Below are 22,736 nucleotides of genomic sequence, written 5' to 3' on the forward strand. Positions count from 1 at the left end.
ATCACGACTTAATTTCTCATTATCTCAAAAACTAGAACTAATTTCACTCAACACACTCAATTCTCAAGTCTAAAAACTCAATCTTGATTTTAAAATTATAATATTTAATGATAGTTTTTTAGTAATTAATAAATTTTATTGATCTAGCTAGTTATTGTGATTAAATTAATTTTTTATATTTAATTTTTTCCCCTAACAATAATAATTTATTTGAAGCTTAATTTTCTTCATGCATGTCACGAATAAATTAATAGTATGGACTAAAGAACTTCAAAACTTTTTCCCCACGAAGAAAAGAACCTTCAAATAATAATTTACTCTCCAAAGCCAGTGAAGCTGTGAGCTGGCCGATATTCACTGTTGAGGCATCAAGTCTGACCATTTCTCCTTTGACCTGCTGCGTGCATGGAATGGTATAATATAATACATTATAATTTAGTCCTTGTACTTAGAAACTATATATATATTTAATCTCGATATTTTTATATTTGTTTATAATTGAGTCCTTTAGTGCTCCTTTTTCTTTTTGCATCTTGAAAAACAGAGTAAATAAAAAAGAATAAGGTAAAATGAGGAGACTTGTCTACAAAAGGAGGGATTTTTGAGAGAGAGAAAAAAACTAAGTTAAAGACGATCAATATTAGTCAAGAGACTATCTAATTATTTCTGACACTGTAAGGCCAATTAATTATTTTTGAGAAACTAAGCTTTAATTAACTGACTTAAAAGTAGATAATGTTCCCTATAAATTTATAGAAAATTTGAGCCTCTATAAATTTATTATAAATTTTTTCTGATTATTTTTACATTTTAAAAATATTTTTAATTTTTTATTTCAAATTAATAATTTTTTTAGTATTTTTAGTTTATTTTGATATATTGATATCAAAAATAATTTTTTAAAAATAAAAAAAATATTATTTTAATATTTTTCTAAATAAAAAATATTTTAAAAAACAAATACAACTACATTTCTAAATAAATCCACCAGCACCAAAGCAGGAAGGTTCCATGATGCGGTGGTGGCCAGCACCTGGGTTCGTCTCCCGGTGGACTTGATTGACATGTTTGGAACCCTTTTTTCCTCCGTTTGCCAACCACCCATCCACCGATTACAGCATGGAACAGCCAGCCAGCCAGAGAATGGAGAGGCGACAACAATGGCCATGCACAGTGACCTCTCATATGGGAAGGTTACCATGCATGGCAGTTTTGTTGACTTTTCAAGCAGTATTGTTCCTCGGAGTGAAGCTCTGACTCGTTGAGTGGGGGGACCTGGTCATGTTTCCTGTGACAACACAGTAATATTTATCAAACAAACAAAAAAAAAATAATACCAATCTGTGTTCATATCTAAGACGCAAATTGCACGCTAAATCTTAGCTAGCACCGAGCCCTTTCGTCATCATAGAAATTGACCCTTCGATGGCCATATGATATATTTTGTCGCAAAACAACCTTATCTAAGTGGTTCAAAACGATATAAACGAAGATTTAGTTTTCAGGCATTTACATGTGATGTGAAAAATGTAATGATAAGTGGCACTTGAGGTTTTGTCCCAGCGGTTGAAGGGATTTGTTTCCTTCCTCTGCATCCTGGATTCAAACCTCACCGTGCACGCCTGTCACCCCTGCGGTGCCTTACATGCTCGCTGGGTTTGCAGGATGTTCAGTGAGCCTTGAGATTAGTCGTGGTACACGCAAACTGGCCCGGACATCCACGTAAATAAAAAAAAAAAAATATATATATATATATATATATTATATATATATATATATATATATATATATATATATTATATAATGATAAGTGGATTAAAGAGGTCATGGAGGTAGTAATAATGATAATGATTAAAATTATTAGATGTTTTTTAGAATTATAAAGAATAAATAAATAAAAATATTTTTGTATAATATATTACAAACGCACTCTTGGTTTGAAATCTTAGATTCTGAGTCTCATCATCGATTTCTCAAAAAGAAACATATTTATATTATTGAATGTATCTTATTTGTAAAAATACTTTAAACTTCATGACATAAGTGCATTGCATTTCTTCATATCCATATGAATATAAAGAATATAATGTTTTACAAAAAAAATTTTATAACATGAAGAAATCATGCATATAAACATAAAAAAAAATCAGTTACTGAGAAGGATAAGCTTTCAAAAATGTTTAATTTAGACCAAATAATCCTATCCAGCTTTTTTTTTTAAAAATTCTTTTAACCGGAATTATCCAATAAATTCAGAAAATCATTTAATTAATTGTAAAGTAAATTTTACAATAATATGAATAATTTACTCAAGACCCTATTTGAAGAAAATTGAAGATCTGTCTCCTCCGATCATCTTCTCTCCTCTGCTGTGGAACTAATTTTCCTTTATTTTTTCTACTCGAGATGCGATTCCATGTTGTTGATCATGTAGATCTGTTGAAAAGGTATTTTTCTCATTTTTGCAATTGCTTTAAACGAATAAAAAAAAATTATCATTAAAAATACTATCCAAAAAATATATTTTTAAAAGATAGTGTTTAACAGTATTCATTTGTTTATCTATTTAGCAGTATACATATGAACAATGCGCCTTTTAATGCAATATTCAATGAAGATCTGGATGATGACTATGAAAACATAATGGAGCATGTTGTTGATCACATTAACTGTCGTGGTAATTATGACAATGGTGGCTCAGGCGGGGATGCTGATGATAGGGCAAATGATGACGACGACGACGACGACAACAGATAACGACAATGATAGTGATGAGGATGATGAATCATTTTGGAGGCGAGAATTTGATATGAAAAAAGTTAGTTGTGCGCATAGCTAGGGCAATACACATGTATTATATTAATTATATGTATAAAAAATCGTGTATGATTTCGTACAACACGGGCATGTGTTAGTTAATTGAAGTTTTACAAAGACATCGAAAATGATGTGTGAACATGTTTAGAATAGACATGACACGATCAAAAGATTGATATCTTATTCCAAGTGCAGGAGTGTCGAAACAATATATAACTCGGCAAGACCGAGGTCGAACTATAGGGAAGTTAATTGTATAAATTATAGACGACGACAACAACAACAACAATAGTAATAACAATAATAGTAATAACAATAACAATAATAATAATAATAATAATAATAATAATAATAATAATAATAAAGAAGAAGTTGATGAGAACTTTGAGATGAAAGATTAACGCAAGGATTAAACAATTATAAAAACAAATGTCAAGGTTAGTGGATCTACTAATGGTATTTCAAACAAGTATAGTATAAACTTTTTATTATTCAACTGGAAATCATACACAAAGGAGATTCCAATCGGATGATTTGTCATTAATAGCTCATTATAAATTGTTAACATGATTATATTAATTATCGTATTTAAGTAACACTAAAATTTTAAATATTGTCAGGAATTCATGATGCTAACTTATATTAACAACAAATCAAGTTCCTTTCATAGCATATGTGTAGGTAATACCAAACGATTGAGCTATGAGAGTGCCAAGCATTTGTTGTGCCAAGCATTTGTTATACCAAGTATACAACACAAGTCTATACTAACCATTTAACAAGCAAGGTATTAAAGTAAAATAAAAAGATAAGACATGTTAATATTAAACATTAAGGTCTATGTTGAGTTTACACCATACTTATCCTTACATCATTAGTGTAACCATTTCACCTTGACATAATAAACTTAGCTAAACATAATGAAGAAGAGAAACATAAATAAACAAAATAAAAACATAAATAAGATACAAGTTAACTAAGTAAAGGAAATGAAATGAAAAGCATAAACAAAATATTAATGAAAGCAAAACTTAAGAATTACAAAAAAATATAAAGAGAGAGAGCAAGAGCAAGTTTTTGATCTGAACAACCAAGCTCCTAAATACATGGCAAATGCCTCCTTTTATAGGCCAAAATTTAGAACTATTGATTTAATGACTAATTGTTGAGTGGGTGGCCAACTCTTGACTTGGTGAAAATCCTTATCTTCTTGTCTAAATAAAACGTCATTGCTAACATCAGAACTGGAACCACATGTACTCATGAAAGTTATAGGAAATTGTCTTATCTTTTTAGGAAAAAAAATTAAGGTAATTTAAACGTCTAGAACTCGAGATATGGGTTCAACATTGAATAGTGTCTGGGCTGCAGGACAGATTTGAACTTTTCCGTTGTTGCTATATTTTGGACTTGAAAACGACCTTTTTAAATCTTGGACTCCGCATGAAAGTTGTAGGCCTATGTCTTACCGAATTTTTCCAAAAAATTGAGGTCATTTGAACATCTAAAATTCGAGATATGACCCAATTACCAAACAGTGTTCTAGTTTGGACTGCACCAACATCTATTTTCTAAGTTTGGCCATCTCTTTGTCCTTTCAATTTCAATACTTAAACTCATCAATGAATCCTTTCATTTATGTGATAGGCCTGTATTTAAGATGAATATTTACCATAAATTAAATGTATCTTATATTATTAGGTATGTTATTATAAAACATACTTTAGTTAAGGAGTTATTAATACATCAAGTGCAAAATAATAATATAAAACCTTGATAAAAATACATTTTAAGTACTAATCAGGACACATCAACTTTGTTGAGCCTGTGCAGTGATTTAGAAATAAGGTATGGGTTAAAACCTTCGAGAATGATGAGTGTAATTGAAAAAGTGGCTATATTTCTATATATAATAGCACTCGGAGTATCGAATAGAGAGGTTCAAGAGCGATTTCAATATTCGGGTGAAACTATAAGTAGATGTATAAAAGAAGTCTTAGCAGTAGTATGTTTGTTTGTATTAGATGTCATAAAACCATATGACCCGAATTTTACAAGCACTCCTTGAGAAATTACAACGAATCCAAGATATATGCCTCATTTCAAGGTCAGACAAATGTTTGTTAATGTTGGCAATGTGAAATTTGGATAAATTTTTTGCATGTTCATAATTAATGAGTTTATAATGTCAATGGTTTTCATGTAGAATTATGTTGGTGCAATTGATGGAACACATGTGTGAGCTTGCAAATCAACTAATTTATCGGAAGAAAAGGTGCACCGACTCAAAATATAATGACTACTTGTAGTTTTGACATGTAGTTCACGTTTGTGTGGGCAGGATGGAAAGACAATGCCCACAATACACGTATTTTTCTTGAGGCTATTGACAATAAAAAAAAATACTTTATATAAAGTGTTTTTATTTGAAATGTAATTAATATAGTTAAATTTGCAATATTTCAATTAAAAATCATCAATATTAATATGTCTATTTTAGTTATTTTATAATATCAATTTGACAAACTTGAATTGTTTGGGATTATGATAGCAATGGCAGATCAAAGTGTTTTTTCGCTTTGAGATATATCTTCTAAGATTTTTTTTTTTTAAAAAATTATGATTGACATTAACACAAGAAAAAAATCTAAAAACATTTAAAGAAATTATTGAACGAAAAATAGAAAAAAAAACAAATTTCATAATTTTTTGGAATTCCTAAACAATTACTAAACACACGAAACTGTTTTTTTTTAATCTCAATTTTAATTTCAACCATAGTTTTAACCAAACAACCACTAAACCAAACAACCAACCTCAATTAAAAGTGTTTTTTATCAAACAATTTTTTTTTCAAATCACAACCACAAATATTATCACAATACCAAACTAGACAACCTAGGTCCAAGGTCCATGCATACCTATATGAGCCATGCTGAAGCCTAATTGGAGATTGCGAAGTATAGATGGGCCAAGAATCGTCACCTCTTCTGGATGTCCAAACTATGGTCTATGAACATGTGGTCTTCATATATTTTGATATACAAGAGGAGATTGTTCTCTTGTCGATGACGAAGATCACAAAATGAACCTGTCATGTGAGCTTCCATACAAAAATTAAAGTAACAGAAGAATTGAGGAACATTGCTTTTATTTTTTTGGTTCCATGTCTACACGCTACAAAGTCACTGCTTGCTTCCAAGCTATCCAGCTAACAGACCATTAGGCCATCATGATTATACCTTGTCTTGTATAATACAATTAAGGAAGGAAGGCTAAACATGATTACTAGCTGCATCAAAACTTGAACATGAGCGCAGAATTCCTATTTGCTACATGAAGTATGACACATTGCCGCCTTCTCAACTTGATTCCTACTTTCTTTACGAAGTATGAACTACGCCTTCTCAGCTGAGATTCTACATTTGCTGGCAAGAGAACTTATCCTCCCCAGAGAACACAACTCTCAATCTCTATTGAGCTATATCTTCCCACTGTAACTTGTAACACTTCGGATCTAATTCAGCCTGTCAATCATAAAAACATAACATTAATCATCAAAATTTTCAGTAGCTGGATAAGTGTTCAGAGGAAGACCCAATTATCGATATATTCTGTGTAATTTACCACAAAGGGACAAATCTATATGTTAATTGAGCTAAATCCATCTAATTTTAAAAACTGCTGTTGATGGAAACAAATGAATATCAGAACTTTACAGCTTTGGGAATCAAAAATCTTTAAAAAGTATATTGTGGTCCGACTGCTATTTCTTTTGATGCTTCAGAAGAAAGCATGGATGTGCACAAATATTCTGTCTCCAGACAGAACGCACACACACGATAGAACGCACACAGATGTACCAACAGTCATACTATAATAATACCATCAAGGTACATATCCATAATTTTGTGGCCATGGCAGATAATATCTTTATATTAAGCTAATCAGATAGTTTTAGGAAATATTGCGCCAGCTCATCATAAATCAAGGACATACCTGAAACTCTTTATCTCTCCACTCAAACACACAACCACGTGCTTCCAAATGTTCAAAAAGAGGCAGTGGAAGCAATGATTTAAAAGACAAATGGAGCTTCACTTTTGTTAAGCCTCCACATGCCAACAAGGCAGCTGCCAATCCACTTGGAGTCAAGCCCTTCAAGTGCAGGACCGTCATGCTTTGCAGGCAGCTGATGCTGGCAAGGGCCAAGAGCCCCACATCAGAAACTGAGCTATATGATAAAGTAATCTGCAAAAAGACCATACCACAACCACCACTATCAGTACTGTTCTCAAGGTGTTGTTTTGGCAAACAAGGGAGATAATATAGGCCAGACTGCCAGAGGGAGAATACCTGTCTGAGGTTCTGAGAGAAGTGTGCAAGTGGAAGCATTGCAGCATCACCAATGTTGTGACACTTCTTTATGTCTAGCTTAATGAGCTGCTTGCACCCCACAGCAATGGCTGCAAGACCTAGAGATGTGATAAGAGGGCACCCTCGACTTTCGAATGTGTTTAACCTTGAGCATTTTGAAAGTGATATTAAGGAACTATCAGTAATGTCAATACAATATGACATATTGATCATCTCAAGCCCAGGGCAACCTCGAGAAATTGCTAGAATGCCCAAATCTGTTATTCCAGCAGACCTGAATAAAGCAACTCCAATCAGTTCATCATAAATTACTGATTATTGTTATTTCAATTACTTAAATTCCATTGACTAGAACCAATTCAGGGATTGCAACTAAATACCTGTACAAATCAAGCTCAGTAAGTTTTGAGCACTTCATGCCAACATGTGAAAGCCCCTTGTCACTTATGTTTAGGCAAATTCCTAATTTTAAGCTGGAGAGTTTAGAACATCTAGAAATGGACTTCAGACCTGCAAATAAAATGAGCGTAAGTATGCTAATCTATACAAGCATTTCTTCACTGCAGAGTGTAGGTGAAAGGAGAAACCTTCATCATCAATCTCATTATCTGTTAAATCAAGCTCTTCTAGAAACTGACACTGCTGTCCAATCAAGACAAATGCTTCACTTGGAACTAAGGTACACGACTCCATTCTCAGGGAAGTGAGATTGGTGCATGAATTTGTGATGTAGGCGATAGAAACATCAGTTATCTTCCGACAGCATGTTATATCTAGCTTCTTCAAGTCTTTGTGCTTTGTTACAAGAGAAGAGAGACCTTCATCTGTCACTCCTAAACATTTACTCAGGCTCAGCTCACTTAGTGATATGCACCAGTTGCCAATGGCTGTCAGTCCAGCAGAGGTAACTGCACAACCATCTAACTTGACAGATTGCAACATGGAAAGCCTTTTCAAACTATCAGCCAGAGCTAGGGTGACCTGAATCAATGCCATCAAGAAATTGTAAGCACAGAGATCAGAGAAATAAAAAAAAAAGACTCACATATTACAAAAAGAACAGAGTAAAAAAAAATTACAGGACAGCCATATGACAGGGTGAGTTGCTGTAGGCTTCCAGCGCCACTTATTAAGGAAGAAAGGCCAACATGACTGATGTGCTGACAACTTGATATATCGAGTGCCTGCGAAAGGAAGAGTTAAGGTAATTTGTCAAACAGATTACTTCGGCATGCAACTGAAGTGGACTTTCATTCAGTTGAAAACCAATCGTAGTGTATATTTTACGGTTATATATAAAGAACATATTGTTAACTTAATTAAACAGAACATGCTTGATGACATTCCATGCCATAAAAATAGCCACAAACAAAATATGCAAGAAGAACTTGATTAAGTATCCTTCTCATCTGTCATAACCCAATCCTTACAAATATTTTGATTACAGAGGTTTAGCAGACATATTGTATTATATTAGGTACGATATATCAGAAGTCTGGTCGTATTATAAGATTAATGCTTCGCTAATCAATATACCTTCATGGACTTGCAGCCATGTTTGAGAGCAGCAAGGCTATCATCATCTATACCAAAACATCCTTCTAGAACTATATCTTCAAGATGTTGTAGTTTCAAAATGGACGGTAAGCATTTATTTGTAATCTGCACAGCAGGAAAACAATAACGTGAGTATGATCAAATAGATGAAATCGCAGACTTCGCAAACCTTCATGTCAGCTAATCTAATTCATTAGAACCCAACGTTTCTTAAATGGAAACATAAACATGTAGGAATAATATTTCCAGAATTTATTCACACCATAACTATGATCAACATCTTAAAACACAACACAAAAGTGATAAAAAAAAATATGAAAGAAAAAGAGAAAGATCCTAACTTGATGGATCCAACAAACAAATTAACTTAAACTAACTTAATTCATGACTTACTACAGCAACAAAATAAATCCATTCACATGTAAAACAATTAGAAAAATGAAACAAAAACACAAAGAAACTAATTAACATTAAACCAAGAGTAATTAACTTACTGGCAAGAAAGAAAGATCCAAACTTCTAATCTCCTTGCACTTAACAGCAATTAAACCAACACCTAAATCACTAACACCTATACACCACTTCAAGCTAATCAACCTCAACTTCTTGCAACCAACAGCAATGCATCCAATTCCCATATCAGTAATCAACTTACACCTCCCCAACCACAACCTCTCCAAATTCTTAGCTTCCGCCACCGCAGCCGCCGCAGCATCTCTCAACTCAGTGGCATTAGACAAGTCAATACTCACCAAATTCTTACAATTCAAAGCCAAACTCATCAACCCATTATAAGAAAAGAACCTTGACCTTGAGAGATCAATAGAATTCAGTGAATCTTTGCAGGTGTTTGATATTACATTCAAAGAATTGTCATTTATACGTGGACATAAAGAAAGATCAAGATGGTTTACAAGTGGGTATCTGTTAAGGACTCTTGGAAGGAGTTCTTGTCTTAAAGGCTTAAGATTTTTGCGGTGTTTTGATTCTGTAATGTAAAATGACTTGCAAACTAAAGAAAAAGACTTTCTGTCTAAAGGGTTTGTGTCAATGAAGTCTAAGATTGAAAAAACTATCTCTTCAGACAAGAGATCAAACAGGTTGCTGTTGTTGGCGTTGGTTTCTAAGGTCTTCTGTCTCTTCATGGTTAGAGAGATTCAGAAGGTAAAGAAAAAAGGTGGGGTCTTCGGGTTTGGTTTGGTTGTGGGATTCTTAGAGGAGAGGGAGGAGAAGTAGTGGTGTTTTATACAGGTGAGGGAGGTTTTTGGAGGCTGAGAAGTAACCGTTACAGAAGGATAAAAAAGAAATGGTGGTCTGCTTTAGGTAGTTGAAGAGGGAGTGTCAAATGAGGAAGATGGATATGTTCTGATTACGGTATTGCCCTTGTGGGGCTTTCTTAAAGAAGAACTTTATTCTGTTTGCTCTCATCTCAAAGGACCAATTTATCCTTATTCATTCTTTGTCTCGCTGAAGTTTTTTTTTTAATATTTTATATTAGAAAATATATTAAAATAATATTTTTAAAATTTATATTTAATATTATCACTTCAAAATGATTAAAAAATATAAAAAATTTTAATAAAAAAATTAAAATTTAATAAAAAACCAATTCAATCCAACCTCAAAATGATATCTTATAATTCTCTCTCAATTTTTATTTTTTTTTTGCATTTTTGAATTTCCAATGCTAAAATTGTTTTAATAAACTAATCATTATTATATTAATTTCTTTTTATTTAAAAATTTTTGGGATAGTATTTGTTACGAATAAAATAATAATTTTGCTTAAATTAAATTGTGAGTGTATGGTAATTGAGATAGGAAAAACTAGATACTCATAATTAAATTCTATAATAATCACATAGATTTAAAGGAGTAAAAAAAAGAAGAAAAAACTAAATAAACCATGTGATGTGAGCTTAATAAACTTGAACATGAAATAAAAGAATTAAATCTTCATTTGAGAGTATTGGTTGGTGAAAAGTTTTGAAAATCCTTAATAATTACATATTTTATAGTTTGCCTAATTTTATTTTATTTTAAATCTCTTAACCTGATTTATATTTTTTTAACAAAATACTCTAGTAAAATATTTAAATTTTTAAAATTTAAAATAGTAACAAATTAATTTTTAATCAAGAACCTGTATGAGACAAATCAATATCATGTGTGATAAATTTTTAAAAAAGTCATTAAACTTGGTTTGACCTGTAACTTGATCAAAGACTAGGTCATGAATTGAATGTTTATCTCCTCTTTAATATGGATCAATCTAAATGATATCATTTTAATATTCTTTTTAAAAAAAAAAAAAAAATTATTTTGAATTTTTTTAAAATAAAATTAATTTTTAATCAGGATGATTAAGTCGCAAAACAACCAAGTTTGATTAAGTCAGGTTTTATTTGATTTAATTTAAAATCTAGTTTGAATCGAGTGTTAAGTTAACAAGTCGTCAGATTAATTTATTAAATCAAATTGAATTTAATAAAAACAAGATAATAAATGATTTAGATCCCACAATCCGTCTCACTTTTATAGAAAATATTTTTTTCATCAAATCAAATTTTAATTCTACTTTTAATGTTTAAAATAAAGCTCAATTGAGAGGAAAAAGAAAGGAGATAGCGTATTTCTAAAGTAGGGGTATTTATGTATTTTAAAAAGAGAAAGGAAGGAACCGTACGGCGAAGGACGAGAAGGACGAGGGCATCTTTGTCAATATAGATGTCGTTGTCTTATCGCGAAGGAAGACCATCTCATTCGGTGGAGAACTATGTGAGGAAGGACAGATTCAAGTGCAGCCTTGTACCTTCTTTATTTTCTCATCATTTATTTATTCATACTAATATTATTTTAAGTGTTGAGTGTTTTGTTTAGTCGGTGTTTTAAAAGTTATTTAAATTTGAAAATTATTAAAATAATATTTTTTTATTTTTAAAAATTTATTATTAATAATCTAAAATTATAAAAAAATAATTTAAAATAAAATTTTTCAAAATTTCAAAAATATTTTTTGAACAAAAAAAATATCATATTAACTTGTGCAAATATATATCCCTGCTGTTGCCAGAAGCTCAAATTACTAAAATAAAAAAAAAAACTTTGAATTTTCAAATTCAAATAGTCTTATCGGATATCATCATATTTTATGCTTTCTTCTTTATTTATTTGGTCTAATCCAAGGATAAAAGATATATATATATATAGGACTTGAACATCAATTTGTGATTTATTTGCACACAATGTAAGATATTTATGGTTTATTTCATTCCATGGTGTCATAGAAAAGCATCAATCATCCGGGTTTTTTTTTGTTAAATTATTTATTAAAAAAAAAAAGATAATTCTATGCAACAACAACATGAAAATAAAATCCCGTACTTATAGAATTGAGTTAGATAGTACCTGCCTTAGATAAGAACGGTTTGTACCTCGAGGAAGATAGGCTCAAGAAAATGTTCAAGTATTTAGCTAGGAAGGCTATAACTCGTGGAGGGTCCTTGTGTCTATTTGCATCTTCCCAAAAATTTGAATTCCAAGTAAAACAATATATATATATATAAGACTCATCATATCATATGATTATATAAAAAAAAGTATTAATAAAAAAAAAATCACGTAGAATACTCTGACATGTTATTGACACATAAATACGGGAATGTTTTATACTTTATATTAAAAAAAAAAGCTAATTTAAAAAATTAAAAGCAAAAGTAGAAGATGCTATTTTATACACTAACAACAAGGCAAAGAGATTGCCGTACTTATAAAATGGACTTCTTCCATATATAGTTCCCACCTCACTCAGATACGAACTGCATGATAATAGCTAGCAAGGTAGAGTTGAGAAAAAAATTCCAAATATCGCATCAGGGAGGTTTTGCCTCATGGAGGGTCCTATCTCCCATGAAATTGCCTCAAATTTGTGCCATTTTTGCCCTCCAAAACTCTTGATCTTGCTATAGTGGGTCCCATTTTTTTATAAAGACAAGGCATATGTCCCCACACCCTTGGACAATAGAGAAGACAAGGGTACTGAATGTGTCCTTCAAAACGGAGTCGTGTACTAGCATGATTTGATTTCAACGCGTGATATATGGAGAAGAATGGTATCCAAAGACCCAAGAGAAAAGGGAAAGGGAGAGATTGAAACCCTAGCTTAGAGCTATCATGTGTTCTTCAATCCATGAGATTTTATTCTGTTTTCTTTTTCCCTGTTTTTATTTAGCTGGTAGAGCTATCATGCATGTGTTCTTCAATCTATGAGATTTTATTCTGTTTTCTTTTTTCCTGCTTTTCATTTAGCTGGTGAAGGTGTTTTTCTTGCTGTTTTAGTGATTATTATAGAGTAATATGATTTTTTCAAGTTAAAATGATTTTTTAATATAATATCAAAATATTATTAATTTTATTATCAAATATAAATTAATATTTGTCCGTGCAAGTTTAATATATATCAAATTACATGCTTCTTTTGTTAAGAAAAAACAAAGAAAAATTACTTTTAAAAGTAAAGATTTTACGTTGGACGACGACCTCAATAATAAAGATTTCTAGTTAAAAGAATCGGTGAGATATTAAAAAGTATATACATTTTTTTAATTGAAATCAAATTTTATGTTCTACTAGTATGAAAATGAACCCCCCCAAAAAAAAAAAATCTTAAGTTGGATACAAGTTTTATTTTTTGAATTTTAAAAAAATAAAATAAAATATCTGTCATTTTTTTAAAGGGGCTACTTATCTGGTAATTGGGGAGCATATATAATTGATTGTTTCTAAGATATATTATATGTTTGTTTGGCATTGAGGTTGAACCTGTTTTTTGGAAAATTTTAAATTTTTTTATTTTTTACTAAAATTGAGTGCGGTTTGTACTTTTTGAATCGTTTTGATGTGCTGATATCAAAAATGATTTTTAAAAAAATAAAAAAAATATTATTGGCATGCTTTTCAGCATAAAAAACTATTTGAAAAATAACCGCTACCACACTCCCAAACACCCTCGTATCTTGTTGCATACTTCTTATTAATAAAACAATGTTCTTGCCGTATACTTCACTTACAAAATGATTAACCCAGTTACTACAAGATTTTAGAATCAACCTCTTCAATATATTTATTTAAGAAATAATAAGTTACTTGCAAGCATGTTAATCAAAATGTAAACCATAGTTTTATTATTATTAATTTGTGAATTAAATTCCGCAAATAGATGAAATTAGAAGAGTTGTTGAGCCATCATGGTCTAAAAAATTAATTAAGGGAATATGCTTACCAAAGGTAAAGTTGAACAACCTTTTTGTACGTGGGTTCTATCTATCTTAGAGCATATTTTTTTTTTTATTGTAAGATTATTAGATAGATTTGTATAAGAATTAAAGAATTAATGCAAGAGGGCCTCCGAGTGCACACGGTTCCTACGCGGGGAGTATTAATTATGTCTTGTAGTCCGTGTTTTGTACTGGAGCATATCTGTTGACCTTTCTTTCCATTGTTTCTTCTTTTTATTACGATGCCGTTTTATACTGCACTCCAAGCGGTATTTCCAAAGCTTTTTTTTTTAAGATTATTTTTTTTAAGATTTTGAATTTTTTATATTAAAAATAATTTTTAAAAAATAAAAAATATCATATTAATATATTTTAAATTAAAAAATATCTTAAAAAATAACTTTATCACGCTATTTGCCCCGCCCACTAACCTACTTTCAGAAATATTTCATGCCTTGCAACTTGCAATTGCCTCCATGAACTTATCATTGGCTTAGATGCTATAGATGCTCATTGATTGTACAAATCATTTGTGATGTCATCTATTAATAATATTGTTAGATCCGGAAGAAAATTGAAATATTGAGTTGTTAAATTAATTTTTGATTTAATAGATGAATTATTTTTTTATTATAATAATGTTTCTTTTTCTAAAAAAATTCATTAGTATTGACCCAACTTTGTTTAACTAAATTGGCTTGTCAAAACAATTAAATTTAAATGGATCAGTATGTTTTCTCGATCATGAATATTTTTAAATTAACTTGTTAAATTGAATTAAGTTTACCAAGCATAATTAACACATAAGGTTAGTATTTAAGTGCATAAAATAATTGCGATTAGCTTTCCAAAATCCATCCCTAGAGTAGAGTAATACAGCTATTGGTATACGAATGTATTTTGAAAAAAGAATAAATAGATGACCAATACTTGCATGGCATAAAAGAAATAAATATCAATAAAGAGAGAAAATTATGCTCGATCCCATAAATCTCAACTATTTTAATAAAAAAATATTTTAAAAATTAATTATTAATACATTTCCAAATACCATCTCGAGACATGATGATTTGGGTGGCAAACCATGTGCCATTGGACTTGAAAAACACTAGAACAGGAGAGAGTCAATGAAGGCTGCTCCAAATGCGATCTATTTACATTTCTTTGTTCTTAGATGAATGATTCTTCACATTGACAATTATTTTAATTAATTCTCCATTTCTCTTCCTCTTCTTCTTTTTATTTGTTTAACAATTCTTTCCACTGACAATACATGGTGCGGAATCGTTGCAAGCTATTTGCGGTGGTGCTCTCAGCCCTTCCACGACCTCGGTCTCTGTGATTTCTAAAAGTCAAAAATCACGTAGCCTATGACCAAATCACGGGGAGAAAAATGTACGGATGGAAATGGTCAATCTTTCCGGTCATCCACCTCCGAACAATCATATTCACAGGCCTCCAAAAGAGTACGGCAATCGGGAACTACGGAGCTCTTAATTTCTTATTAGCAGCTCTCTGTGTTTCTTCAAAAGTTCAATTTGCATGAAGCTACCCCTTATTCTTCTGTCTGTTGTTGTTGTTTTTTTTTTTTTTTTATATATATATAATAATTAAAATGGACACATAGACATACCCATCACACATCAATGTCCAATATGAAGGCTAGTCTACTAGTCGTCTTCTTCTTCTTCTTTTTTGTACAATAAAAAATCTAAAATGCAAAGGTGTGCCAAGTAAAATTAATAGATCATTACATGTATCAATAAATGCAAAATAGAGTTGGTGTGCCTTGTTTAACCTGCCGGGCTGAGGCGAACCTGTCTCCTTATTCAAATGATAATTTAGCTTTAAATTTTTTTATTTCTATTTGTTATTTTTTTTTAACCTTTGCCTAACCCTATCAGACTTAAATGCAAGACAACAAATTGTCCAAGGATTACATAAATAAAAAATGTTTAGGGAGGGAAATGAAAAGATAACGATATAACATATTAATAAGGGTTAATCCGTAAAATTTATAAGCTGAGTAAGGGACATTACCACAATGAGTTAACTCAGTTAAACAATTTTTCTTTTTTTTTTCCTTCCCTTTTTTTTCTTCTTCGTTGGGCTATAATTGACTTCGAATTGGATGAAATATATGATCAAACTGAAAAATTATAAAATAATTAAGGATGAAATTAAAAGGCATATATCATATTGCATCGACTCCAATCAACTTGAATTAACTCATGAAATTCACAACCAAAGTTACGCACACAACCACAATAAGATAGCGTGGTTGGGCAATACATCTTTTTTTTTTCTCTCATCCCTTAATTACTCCCTAACTGACGCTTAATTGGACCTTAATTAACCTCGAGTATGCTCAAGTTCAAAACAAAATTAAAGAGGTATCAAAGATTTGGTGACCAAATAAAAATAATTGTCTGAAGTCTAGGACTAGATTTAAAAGGCACAAAAGAATGAGGGTAAAATAAATTATCTTGCATATGCAACACACACTAGCAAGTTAGTAAACTGCCATGTTAAGATGGTGCATGCGCTTCATCCGAGCACTGATGTTTTTTAGTGTTGTTGGAATCATCTCGTGAAGGGTTCTACCATAGGGCAACGTTTGTAGACGACAAAATTACGACGAGACTTCGACAACCATTCTTCTCTTATCTCTTTCCTCTGTCACCTCCCTTAGTTTGTGTGCAGCAACTAATTAAATCAAGCTGTAAGATACGGGCCAGTAGCTGTAAGAAAAACAGATGAACAAACATTTGTTTCCTAGTTAAGCATTAAGTTCAGTTAAAAACTAAACCTTAAAAAACACGACCCTTCACGTAAGGCCAGTGTAGGTTTTTTCAGTGAAGGTTCGAGTTAGAACTGTTTGAGCACGGGTGTGGTACAACCTCCATCCTTGGAATTAATTTTGCATCAAGCTGAAGCAACCTTCCCTAGAATCCCTACATGGATATTGAGTTGACAAGGAGGTTTATTGGCAGGCACGCCTCTAAAAGCATCCCAGGTAAATCAGTAAATGGAAAGGGAAAGCAAATGGATCTTCATTTATTTATATCTTTATAGTTCAAAACAGGCTCAGCCTCATATATATAAGATAGTTTAATAAACCTGTCGGCATCGTTGCCGGCTTTCCATTCGGTGCAGGTGACATTTAAGTCAGCTTGACCTAACCAGGAAGAATCAGGCCAGTGCCCCTCCACTGCGGTCAATCACTTTTGATGCCTCTCCAATTAAAGGTGGATGAGCTTGAATCACTTATTACACAATCAAGCACTAAGGCAAAGTTACCATCGTGGTTTCTAACTTTCTATATAGCTCATGACCTAACATTCGTTTGATGTCCAAGAGCAAGAAGTCAAAATGCTTTCAAGAAATCACTTTAAAAGTTTAATGGAATCAAGAAAATACGTAGATATTCCCTGGGAGTATCCTCAATGAAAAGAATTTGGCTGAGAGAATGATTACTTTCCGTTTTTCCAACAGGAGTACATGACAGGATATGATGTTTTCCTAAAGTTCAAGTTGAAAATTGCTTTACAAATACAGGAAAAGTGCTGATGTTCTTTTCAAAGAATAAGTTCCATCATGTTATAGAAATTCTTGAAGGATTGGGACTGTACATGACCTAACTTTGGCTTACATAACACGGGCCACATAGAGCTTGATTGGAATGCCTCATTTATTGATAGTCTAATAGCAGAAAGATGCTAGCAACAAAATTGCCCTGCTGTTCTAGGCAACAAAAAAGTGCCCCAGTTCCCCGAGTTAAAGCGTTTTGAGTGGTCATAAAGTGAGAGTGAGAATTGAAATCTATGAGGCCTAATCTTCTGTTGATCTTTAGCAGCTTAGTGGCGGAGCAGCAGGCTGGTAATTGACTGGCTGTAGGTATCAATCATTAAACCCTACCTAGGAAGATCTGATCACAGTAAATCTTCAGGTGATGATCTGATTGCCCATTCTAGCAACACGAACAATTTCTCAAAGTGAAAGAGGTGTTTCCGAACTCGATAAAGATGTATGCTATAGAGCAATGCAGCAAATGTTACTGCCGAAAAGGACAACAGAATCAACTCCCAGAAATCCTGGATGACAAAGCAAGTGGTAAACTGTGTGAGTAAAGCTGTAAATCATGGAAACCTGGAAGGAAAATGTAATTCTAGTTCAAATGTCCGGTGAAACAGATAATTGCAAAAGGATAAGTTTATGAGAGTGTGTGACTAGTTACATGTATATTATGAGTCTGTGTTATTAATTACATGTACAAGTACCTATCCTATAAAAAGCGCTGAGTCATGTTAAAGTGTTGGCTCAAGACATGGTCCAAGGATGATTTTACCTGAGGGTTGGAGATGATCATGCCCATGATATAACCCAACATGTCCATAGTAGATTGGAGAGAGTTTTGAACACCTCCAACAACACACCGATCAGATTCAGGAACTTGATCCTGTGCCACCAGAATAAGGTTAACAGAACGATTATTTTTCATGAAATTAGTAACTTGAGCAAGGCACAAAAAAAGAGTTGAAACAGAAAAGGTGAAGAACATTGAAACAGAACCAAGCATTATTTTAGCATGATGGTTTTTCTAACCTGCATTTGTTGACTTACAGATAAGTCAAACATCCATAAACCCAGCCGAGATGTTGCTACTCCAGCCATCAGCATGGATGCCGATAAGAGATGATTTTGGACCAATATTGAAGCAACACATACAAGAAGGCAGGTCCACTGCTTGAAATGCACATAATGGGGATATTTTTAAAGGTGGAAATCAGGATGGATTCCACCAAGAAATGTGTTAATGGAGAAAATGACAGCTAAGTATCACCTGAGACCAGATTGCCCACAATCCTGGTCTGAGAGTTGAGGCATGAGATTGTAAAATTGGGTACAAAACTGTTGCAGCTATGCCAATTATTGCACTTATTCCACGAGCTATTCCAATCACAAATGCAGGTATACCTTTCCATTCCAAAGTAGCTGTCATCAAGGTGCCAAAGCTGGAACAGTATAGCCATTAAGAACTTTTACCAGTTAGGAACCAAAGCCAGATCCATAATGAGATAAAGTGGAAAGCAAAAGATATGATAAGCAAAAGATAAAGATAAATTACACTTTATATTATAAATCAAACTAAAATTTCAAACTATATAAAATGATTTGAAAAAAAAAACCCAAATCAAAAAGCATTTGATGAGAAAATGTCTGGTTTCAAGTGATAAGCAAAAGATATGATACAAGATCCACTTTTGATATCCATTTTTTATTTTCTCATGACATGTTCTTCTGTTCAAAAACCAAAATCATGACAGAACCTATTATTATGCATCCAAAACCCATTAACAGAAATGCCTCCTTTCCCCAACTCTCATCCTCGTGATGTTTTGAAACTTTAAAAACGAACCCAACGGTTTTAGATTTCTCAACCTGATCTACTATTTCAGTTTCTTTGCTCTCTCTGGAGAGTGGAATCCTCCTTCGTTTCCCTGCAAAAATCACTACAGCATCAACATTAATTAGCTCCAGATATCTTTGATTATTTCATCTCCAAACTTCTATAATCCAAAACACCACTTTTCATCCCTAAGAAATCATAAACAGTTTTGGTGCTAGAACTACTACTGCTTCCAATAGTACCCACAATGGCATTGCAACTGCAATCCTTGCTGTTTTGTAGCCCTAAACTGCAAGCAAAACAAAGACTTGTACTTCCTTCAGTTTTGAATGGCTGGTGATGATCAGGCTGGGTTTAGGAAGGCTAATTATGAGTTCAAGACTCAAGTCTGGACACCTTTCTTGAACTGGGGTTTCCTCTTCTTTGCATGAAGCTTCTTTTTGCTGGTTCATTGTTCATCAAAGTTTTCTGGGTTTTTACTATGATAACAAAGTTATAATATTCAATCTACGAGGGCTTTTTAATTATGAAATGGAAAATAATAACAAAGTCAATTTTTAAAATACAGAGACAGAATTTTTTTTATCAAACTTGAGGAGACTCAATGTAATTATTATTATTATTATTATTATTTTCATCATAGAGGACTAGTGAATTGCCAAGAAATAAAGGAAAGAAGACCATCCAAACAAATTATGGAAGTAGGTTGAGATGCTGTTCACTTATGAATCATAAACAAAACCACAAGCAGACTATCACCTGAGGACTGTGAAGTATAACAAAGCCAGAGCTACTCCAGGGAGCACAACATCTTGCTGAGAATACACACTCCAAGCACCAACAAAAGGGTTTTTTGAAAACCAATCAGTTAATCTCCTTCTCCATCCAATTTCCACTGAAACTGAAATTTCATCGCTTTGAGAAATCAAGCCTACTCTTTCTGCAGAAGTAGATGCCATCTCTACCGTATCACTTGGTGAAAGTCGCGAAATCCTCCTTTGGCTGCTTTCAGCTAAAGCTGGAATGCCAGTATATACAGATGTGAAAAGCCAATATTCCAGCCACACTGCGACAGTATTCCAGGTTGCTAAAGTCATAGCAGAGGCTTTAACTGATATGAAGCTCATTATGAAGCCACTGATAACAGGAGCAAGAAGCTTGCAGGTTAAATCAATTCGTCTAATAGTTGAGTTGATCTTTGGTAGTACATCAGGCGTTTGGCCTTCTGATATCAACACAACCCTGCATTTTGAAAAGAAGTATCATCAAATTAGAAAACGTAAACTCACAAGACAAATTTTGATCGCAACTTCAATAGACTAACGGCAGTCCATTCACTAATATTACTCTCTCTTCATAGTATAAATGCAATTCACCAAATTACCATTCTCTTTCTATTAAGATGGTACCGGCAAGAGTGGAAAGCACACCAATAGCTCCAAAGACGTTGGTTAATATCACAAGCAAAAAAAATGCTGTGAAATTTGTCGACTTCAATGCCGGAGAGAACAGTAATGTAATTACCGTGCATCCAGCTATTATAAAGGAAAAATTCTGGGTCACCAACCAAATTCGGAGAACCTGCCAATAAATGTTCTCTGAGAGAATATACATGTATGAAAAGGCAACAACATCAGGCGCTTTGTAATGTTTATTTGTTATATTTTCTTGTTTTGTCATACAGAAGAACACAGCATGAGTTGATTGAGGGCATTTCAGAAGGTGATTACTTGAAAGGCATCCCCGATTTTACCATCAGAGGAGACAGGAACTGATGTTGAAAGCAATTAAATTCGATAAAAAGAACATGGTTCATCCAACCTGTCCAAGGGTCGTGATGAAGCAACCATGATTCGAATCCTGGTACTATTGTATGAGGTTAAGACTACCAGAAACTTTGAGTAAATTCGCAATTTCAGAACCGGATATCTAGAAATGTGAACATTTTATAGAGCACAATTTGTCTTTTCTCCATTAGGATGGGCATTATTAACAAGGCATGACCAAACCTTGAAATATGTCGACCTCTGCACCCATTGTCCGATGATGGGACCAAACAATGCAGTAGAAGCACATTCAATGGCACCATAAATAGCGGGAAGGATTAAAGAATCCGGCCAAAGAGTGATCATGTATAAACCAACAGAGAATTCCCACATTCTGCAGATAACAAACAAGCAATTCAAATGAAAAGAAACCCTCATTCGTTTCTCACAGTTATACATGCCAAGTCACAAGTGTCAATCAATTAATTCTCTAATCATCCAGTCCATGCGAAAGATGGCAGATCACTGAATTAGGTCACCAATTTGGTCTTCAAGGGAAAAAACAGACAAACAAATGAAAGAATCTTAATTCTGTCATCCTTTTCCCTCATCAAGAAAATCTTAGTTGAGAAAATACAAGGGAAAAGTCACAATTTTACACACAACCACAGACCAATACACACAATAGAGAGCTATAGCGAGCAACTACGGGATAAAAGATAAATATTCCGAGGGAATTGCGATAAAACCTGGCATCCCATCTTGCTAAAAAGTGGCCAATATACAAAATTCTGATAAGGGATGTAGGCAAAGGAGAGTCCTTGGAAGAAGAAGATTCTTGTTGTTGCGGTTGATCAAGACGTGGCTCTATCACCATCCTCTTCTTTTATTTCAGTTTCTTTTCTTCTTTTTTTCACTAAATCCACTCGCCTTCAAACCTCCTAGGGCTAGCATTGAATCTTTTAGCCATGATTATGGTGCTAACTAACTGTGTTAATGGCAAAGGCGTGGACAGTGCGATGCTTTGCGGGCCATGCATGGAGAAGATTTTTAGATTGTTGTTAACCATTTAACGATGGTTAGTGGATTGGCAGTGCAGACAAGGACAGATGCCGTGGAACCATATAGAACTTTTTCCTTTTTTTCAACGAGTAATTACTTTTTTTATGTTTTAAAAGTATTACTTTAAAAAAATTATTTTTTTGCTTTAATTTTTTATTTTAATATTTTTATGTTATTTTAATGTATTAGGTTAAAAATAATTTTAAAAAAATAAAAATATATTATTTTAATATATTTTTAAACGAAAAATATTTTAAAAAGTAATGCTACTATATTTTAAAATATTTTATGAAAAAACACATAAGTTATTAGAAAATTGAATTAATAGTTTTTATTTAAAAAATTAATATTTCATTTTATTTTATTTTAATTAGAAATTCAATCATAGTTAGCTTTAAATCCTGACTTTTCAGGATTACTCTATTCAACTAGCCCAATTTTATTAATTATGTCTAAAAAATCACTTTAAAG

At 32.5% G+C, this 22,736-nt stretch overlaps 2 protein-coding genes across 4 annotated transcripts; both read right to left on the minus strand.

The window, feature by feature from the left end:
* Positions 1 to 5,951: 5,951 nt before the first annotated feature.
* LOC118056140 (F-box/LRR-repeat protein 3) lies at positions 5,952 to 10,113 on the minus strand. Its single transcript, XM_035068258.2, has 8 exons — positions 9,246 to 10,113; positions 8,731 to 8,856; positions 8,274 to 8,378; positions 7,782 to 8,175; positions 7,575 to 7,704; positions 7,174 to 7,468; positions 6,817 to 7,068; positions 5,952 to 6,344 (listed from the first exon to the last, which is right to left on the minus strand). The coding sequence occupies exons 1-8, from the start codon at positions 9,894 to 9,896 to the stop codon at positions 6,291 to 6,293; spliced, it is 2,007 nt and encodes a 668-aa protein (XP_034924149.1). The 5' UTR covers positions 9,897 to 10,113; the 3' UTR covers positions 5,952 to 6,290.
* Positions 10,114 to 17,580: 7,467 nt separating this feature from the next.
* On the minus strand, positions 17,581 to 22,284 carry LOC118056143 (solute carrier family 40 member 2-like). 3 transcript variants are annotated; one of them, XM_035068261.2, is made up of 8 exons: positions 21,953 to 22,284; positions 21,447 to 21,597; positions 20,822 to 21,018; positions 20,197 to 20,679; positions 18,871 to 19,042; positions 18,633 to 18,770; positions 18,376 to 18,486; positions 17,581 to 18,121 (listed from the first exon to the last, which is right to left on the minus strand). In XM_035068261.2, exons 1-8 carry the CDS (start codon positions 22,078 to 22,080, stop codon positions 17,960 to 17,962), a joined length of 1,542 nt encoding a protein of 513 aa, XP_034924152.1. In that variant the 5' UTR covers positions 22,081 to 22,284; the 3' UTR covers positions 17,581 to 17,959. The 3 variants fall into 3 exon arrangements, with proteins under 3 accessions (XP_034924152.1, XP_034924153.1, XP_073261410.1); XM_035068262.2 differs by lacking the exon at positions 20,822 to 21,018; XM_073405309.1 differs by lacking the exons at positions 20,822 to 21,018; positions 21,447 to 21,597.
* Between the last annotated feature and the right edge of the window lie 452 nt (positions 22,285 to 22,736).

This window comes from Populus alba, chromosome 16 (genome assembly GCF_005239225.2).
Source record: "Populus alba chromosome 16, ASM523922v2, whole genome shotgun sequence".
NCBI lineage: Eukaryota > Viridiplantae > Streptophyta > Magnoliopsida > Malpighiales > Salicaceae > Populus > Populus alba.

What these genes read in the sequence shown, in the direction of transcription:
- LOC118056140 (XM_035068258.2), bottom strand. Translation starts at nt 9,896, where the DNA reads ATGAAGAGACAGAAGACCTTAGAAACCAACGCCAACAACAGCAACCTG. An exon ending in TAATGAGATTGATGATGAAG is followed by an intron (nt 7,705 to 7,781) that starts GTTTCTCCTTTC and finishes TTTTATTTGCAG; the next exon opens with GTCTGAAGTCCATTTCTAGA. An exon ending in TCTCTCAGAACCTCAGACAG is followed by an intron (nt 7,069 to 7,173) that starts GTATTCTCCCTC and finishes GTCTTTTTGCAG; the next exon opens with ATTACTTTATCATATAGCTC.
- LOC118056143 (XM_035068261.2), bottom strand. Translation starts at nt 22,080, where the DNA reads ATGGTGATAGAGCCACGTCTTGATCAACCGCAACAACAAGAATCTTCT. An exon ending in AGAGGTCGACATATTTCAAG is followed by an intron (nt 21,019 to 21,446) that starts GTTTGGTCATGC and finishes ATTTATTGGCAG; the next exon opens with GTTCTCCGAATTTGGTTGGT. An exon ending in CTGTAAGTCAACAAATGCAG is followed by an intron (nt 18,487 to 18,632) that starts GTTAGAAAAACC and finishes CTGGTGGCACAG; the next exon opens with GATCAAGTTCCTGAATCTGA.